The sequence below is a fragment of the Brugia malayi genome (genome assembly GCF_000002995.4).
Source record: "Brugia malayi strain FR3 genome assembly, contig: Bm_v4_ChrX_scaffold_001, whole genome shotgun sequence".
NCBI lineage: Eukaryota > Metazoa > Nematoda > Chromadorea > Rhabditida > Onchocercidae > Brugia > Brugia malayi.
The window spans coordinates 19,493,726-19,500,449 of NW_025062479.1; the positions used below are offsets into that span (position 1 = coordinate 19,493,726).

At 32.0% G+C, this 6,724-nt stretch overlaps 1 protein-coding gene across 1 annotated transcript; it reads right to left on the minus strand.

Annotated features, from left to right (window-relative positions):
• Positions 1 to 6,296: 6,296 nt before the first annotated feature.
• Positions 6,297 to 6,724, minus strand: Bm10308 (Uncharacterized protein; the record flags this gene model as incomplete). Its single annotated transcript, XM_043075436.1, has 2 exons — positions 6,297 to 6,464; positions 6,617 to 6,724. 2 exons carry the CDS (start codon positions 6,722 to 6,724, stop codon positions 6,297 to 6,299), a joined length of 276 nt encoding a protein of 91 aa, XP_042931370.1.

Here is a 6,724-nt window from a genome sequence, read left to right on the forward strand (position 1 = left end):
AAGTGGATGAGTAAAGTATTACGGAAAAAAGTATTCATGCAATTTTCAGTTTTGCTGAGTTTTTCTGAAAGAATCTGCCTTCCTAATGATTATAAGTTACTTCCATAACCTGGATCTATCTTATGTGTAGATCCATTAATTGACATGCTGATAAAAATTGGCATGCTGTAATGCTTGCGGCGTGCAATATAAACTGCAAATGGGGAAAGAGTAAGAGTACCCTTCTGGATGTGCATGTCTTCATAAACCACATTCTTTTTCTGTGTTGCAATACCTGAAATTTTTGAAAAGTTTCTGTATTACTAAAAAGCTAATTTTAAATAAAAAATTTAAATAAGCATCTTACTGCATTGATCAATTATTCGCAAAAAAACATGTGGAGAAGACCCGCAGTGATGTCACAAAGAGGGATAAGTATGAAATCTTTGGAAATCTGCAAAAAGTCTTTTAGATTTTTAAGCAAACCACAAAGTAAAACAAAAAACAAAGAAAAAAAACAAAATGAATTTATAAGGAGAAAAAAAGAAATTAGGAAAAGGAAGGGAGATCAGAGCAACCCTTCATCTGACGGCATAATTAGTCTTTTCGACATTTATATCTCATTTCTTTCACAGCATTCTTGGGGTTACCTCTTTTCATCTTTATGCATCATTTGATTGTCCACACAGCTTTCAAAAAGTTGTGGTAATTAGAAGGTGGGACTTCCTAAACTGGGCTTTTAAAAATTGTCTTGTCTATTTTTTTATTCCATGCTCATTTTTTAAAATTTCCATCATCCCACTTTGCTCACTGTTGATTGAAAATCTAATTTCAAAATTAGAATTTAAAGAAGAGAACGGTACACTCACACATCGAATGGCTTCAAAACCAAATACTTCACACTTTCTTTTTTCTTTCACAACGTGAACACTTCATTATTTGCTTGTCAGCTATTAATCGTTTAATAATGTATCGTTAAAATTCCATCGTTTCTATTAAATCACAACATCATTTTGAAGTAATGGGGAGGAAAACCAGCTCCATTGAAATTTGTTTCCACTTAACTTTCCCTTTTCTGTTAACTGAGATTCTTGCTGCATTCCGTGAAAAGTGAAATTAAAATGACAGTGTTCAGTTAGTTTCTTAAAATTATTTTGCTGTCCACAGCTAGAAGTGTTAGAAAAGAACACAGTTGTATTTCCTGACTTAATCCAACTAAGACTTCGGGTCCTACGAGAAGTTGAAACAAAGATCATTTATGGCACAATTTTTTCCCTTCTTTGTTAGAAGTTCAGGAATATTCATAGAAATAAGATTCAGTTATGTATTTGTGCGTGCCTTGAAAATAATGGGAAGTACAATTATACAGCATTTCTAAATAAACCACAATTGCAATTGCTAAAATTTGAATTAGTTCTAGTTAAACGAGAGAGATTTAGACTTCGATCATTTGTTGGCAAATATTATTAAAAGAAATGGGAATAAAAAATTTTGCTAGTTAAAAGGAATCGTTATCATTATTTTTTGCCGAAACTAACAATGAAGTCAGAATTCATTTTTGAATAAAATAATAAAGCAAATTTTGTCTGTCCACGTGATATTTGGTAATGATCAAAAGACTTAGTCAATAAAAATAATACAACTTACATAGGAAAAGAGCAAAAAAGACTGAATAAAACAAAAAATAATATTCAAAGGTGCTAACATTGAAATTATTGTAAGAAAATGGCGCCGATGTAATGTTCAAAATTAAAAAAGGAATAAGATTTTGCACAATGTTATTCCACCAGAAGCAAATAAAAAAAAAAGAAAAAACGTATGCTTGAAATTGGTTTTTGGTAAAGTTGGATTCGGCAATGTCTGAAATGTTCTCACATTCATGTCAGAATTTTATGAAGATAAAAACTATCAAATAGAAGATATATTTCCGGTTTTTATGAATCTTGAATACGACGACTCACTCGTCAATCCTTACGATAAATACAATATTTTTTGCCAAATCACTAGGCAAAGAAACAAGTTCTTTTAATTTTCTGCGAAATTACTGAAAATATTGAGCAGTCTCTTTCTTATTGGCTTTGAATTGAAATCTGAACATGATGAAAAGTTATAGACTTAACAATCATAAAGATATAATAGATTAATATTTTAAAACTTTATTAGTAAATTAAAATTTAAATGATAAACTTATGTAGTTGTAATAAATAATTTACATTTTATATGAAAAGTAAGAAAAGTGATGCGAAGTTTTATTATGAATCTAAAATTTATCTTTGTGCAGTGCAGAACTAATTGATGCAGTAAATTTAACAATATGTTATGAAAGCTTCTTCAGTTATAGAAGTTCTCAATAGTATTCGGTTGAGGAAGTTATGCCAAACGATGCTGTAGGTTTGATTGAAATGTATAAATGAAATTGAAACTACTTTATAGTCTACTCATTTTATCCATTGTAACCATTGTTGAACAGTGGAACATGGCTCATAATTCAATGAAAGTGTGATGAAGGAAGAGGCGCACGTGAGATTATAACTCATTCTTGATTGTGAAGGTCATAAAACTTTCCTCGAAATTGGTATTTGCCATACTCTAATTCCTCTACGCCTTTCCATATACATCTCTTTACTGTCTTATTATCTTCCTCCTTACTAGTATCAATTAAGTTCCTGAAAGCTTCTTTCGAATTATGGTTGAAATTCTCATAGTTGCTGCTGTGTTTTTATTATCACCGTTCTTTCAATTTAATATCATATAAGTATTACCTTTATCTGTCATTATCATCAGTTCCACTCGACCCATTTATTGTGTGTGATAGTGCTCCGAGCTGACTTCACTATATTACACTTTTCTTTCATTAAGAAATTAAATTGTCTATTTTACTAATTTTTTGGTTTATTTTTATCAACATTAAATGCTTTTTCTATTGTTTGCTTATTAAACCTTATTTAACCTTTAATTTTAAGGCATTTATTTGCCGACTTTCGAAATGAATCTAAACTTTTTAAATGCTTCGTAAACACTGAAAATTTGGAGAATCTATTGCACCACGTATTATCTTTAGTCATCAAATAATAAAAATTCCTATCAACTTTATGAAACTAATGTGCAGAAAGGTAAGTTCATAGTGATGCTAATGATCCAAAAATAGAGATCTTGAAAGATAAGCCAGCCTGTTTTTTAATTTTGAAGCAATTTTGGTAGTTGCAAGTATCCTGAACATCTATGAAATATTCTTGGTCTTCTAGGACTGACAAATATGTTGATTTTATGGACTGTTGCTGATAAAGCGAGCTTCAAGATAAATCTCGATAATTTCACGATCAAAAACTAAGAGGTCGTAAGATTGGCAGTCTTAAAGTCGAATAGCAATTTACATATTTACGTATTATGTAAACAATAAAATAGAGAAGTACTGGGAAAGAATTAAATCATAAATGATATAATGATATGGTGTAGCAAAAAAGGTATTGAAATTTGGAAAATTTTCCGCGATATAAGTAGATTTGCCATTCTAATTGTCTGAAGTTTTTTATTCTGTTCTAAAGCACTTCAGATAGAGCAACTGATAAACTATTTAATTAAAACTTTCTAGAAGTGCGAAGAAATAATCAGTAGACGAGTAAGTGAATGTTAGGGAAACCTAATAAGTAAGTAATATTTTTCCAGATGATTTTCCATTTTACAAATTGACATCCATGAAAAAATGAATGACATGAAGACCAATGATCAGTGATTAAACCAGCAACGAAAGTTAATTCTTTCAGAAGATTGCCAAAGATGTCATAAAATTTCACATAATTTATGTGTAAAACAGTTAGCCTATCTTGCTCGGAAATCAATTTGCAAGCAAGTCTTGTGTTCTATTCATTGATTATGGGCTAAAAGAAAAGGAAGATCGTTGCGATAAATGGCTATATGCTTGGTGGTACCAGTTAGACTGACTCATCCACAAGAAACATCAGTGGCTTCCAAAGGCTTATGCTAGTCTTTGCATGAATTTTGGGCCAATTATGCTGGCCATACCCAGTTAGAATAGAATAACTTTTGAACGAAAACAGAATAAGGAAATCGATGTTATATTTTGCAAAAAGAAAAAAATGAAAGATAAGAGTGTGGCGCAGTAAAGCAGAAAAGGAAAATCTATATTCAGAGTAATGGTTTGGACAACACTCATCTCATATCTCATTTGAATACTGCTCATTTCTCTCATCCTTTACCTCGTGCTTTCCTAGTTGTCGATCCGTTAATCTTTACTTTGTTTAGCCAAATTCAGAAATGATGGTAATACTAATCAACCACTCGTGGAGATCTTACATGTTAGAATTTCATTTTGACCCTTTAGAGTTTGTTTACTGTACTCATTCTTTGACTTCATAAGTTATATTTTGCATCATTATTTATAGGAATTCTTTTTAATGCTAGGCATCAGACTGTTTTTGGGAAGAATAATAATTTTTGCACAGATGTTTTGAATTTAAGTTCTCTATCCTGAAATTTGTCTTTGCCTTTCTTTGTATTTAGCTCAGTGTATAATTAGTGTAAAGTGATTTAGTTTATAATCATATTAATTATCTACATGTATTAATCATAAAATACACGTTCCTTCTGATTTAATTTAATTAGAAATTTTCTAGATAAGTTATTATATCAGTCCAACCATATGTATCATTTAATACAGTGAATCAGTTGAACAAAAAGGACTAAGAGAGAAGAAGAAGGGAATCAAATTGTATTTTACCCAAAAGGAGGTGTTCATCGACATAAAGAGGGAAGGATACGGAGAATGCTGCAGTACACAACAGGTGGTCCTGATGGGCTGATCGAATTACTGAGAGAAAGGAAAGATGACATAATGAAGGTCATTTTGAACCAATGTAGAATTTTTTCATTAATGCTTGATGAGAAATTGGAGTAGTGTGGTGTCACCATAAATGGTCAGTCATCTTGACATACTTGTAGCAGCGATGGATAGTATAACTGTGAAGTTTTTAATTGAAATGCCTTTCAGGAAGTGCAATTAATGATACATATGATATGTAGTAGTTTATCACTAGCTTGTACTCATAATTTATGTTATTATTATTATTCAATAATCTCTCAAATCCTTTTGAAAAGGAGTATTGAGTAGAACATTAAAATATTTACATGCTAGATCTTTGACATCAGGATTGAGATGCCTTTGTTCAGGAGCGCTAACAATTGGAGATTAGAACAGTGTAAATAAAGCTTAACTTAAATAACCACCGAAATCGTGAGGAGCGTCCTTCATTTTCCTGTACTTTAATATATTACTGTCTTTTTGCTGTCAATCATTACTCTTTATTTTTCCTATTTGTTAAGTTATTATCAGATCTTTATGGTCCCTTTGCGTACCCGCCTCTTTTATAATCCAAATTAGGTATTTCTTTTCACTCGAAAACAATACCACCACTATTTTCTGTTTCATTTCTTTCATTCTTTTATCATATCAGTGCCTATATTGCTGCTGTCTGTCTGTCAACATTACATATCTTCTGAAACACACACTCCTACGGAAGAATAATGATGCGTCATCGCTGTTGTTAGTATTACGAATTATTTGCTCTCCTGAACCTACCGCTTATTTCAATTTCTGTAATTTAACAACCCAGTTCTCGAATCTCTCCAAGACAGTAACTTAACATAGAAGTAATCAGAAAAAGCAGTGAGATAAAATGAGAAGAAAAGGACTGATGAGAAAAGAGAAAAAGGAGAGGTGTCTGTAAAAGAATCTCTGTCGTAGTTTCCATGGCCCGGTTGATATTTCAAGTCTTACTAATTAAAAGAGGCAGTGAGACAGTTTCCTTATTTTATAATTAAATAAATTATTAGTATTATCATTACTTATGTTTTTTCAAATCATCGCTTTTAACGATATTCCAATCTTCATTATGTTTCAACCGTCTTTTAAAGCTCTAAATTTATTACATTTATTCAGATCTATGACCATGTCAACACTCTTCCAACATTTTTTTCCATTCTTTCTGCGGACACATCCTCAAAAGTCATTCTACCTATTCTCAGAGGATCTTATTGCAATGCTTCAAATCTAATTTTTAGATTTTCAAAAAATTTATCTGACATCAAATGTTCCACTAGAGTTACGCATATTTCAGTCATTTTTTTATCACTGATTCACGAAATTTTAAAAGGATTCTTTGCTACATATGAATCCGACAATCATCTCAACTGCTAATCTGTTTGTTTTTTTTTTTTTCTTTTTTTTTTACGACCTTCAAGTCGTACCCAAATATTTCGAAAGTTAAAGCTGAAGTTCGGCAATCAGCTAGCTCTCCTTTTTATATAGCGGAAGTGGACGGAACAGAAGTGATGAATGAACTCATGTCTTCTGAAGGCTTTCCTTGGCTTACCAATATACTGGTCACATTACTCAGCTTGCTTTGTCCACAAGCGACACGATAGCTATAAGAGTTACCGATGGTCCTGTCATAATGTGATCTCCGTATCTATATATATCCATTTCAGCGATATTTGCCTGTCCATCATCCATTGGTCCGTCTCTTCGTCTGCCCATTCTGTTCCTTCTTTTCCCCACTTTAATCGCCATTTCAAATCGAGTAAACCGAAAAAGAAAATGGGTTGAAATCACTGGCTATACCTTTCTTCCCGTCACCCCTCCCCAATGTTGGCCATTTTCAGGCCTCGCATCACACAGTGACTCATCATCAGATGGAGCATCAGCAGCAACAAGCAAAAGCCAAACCAT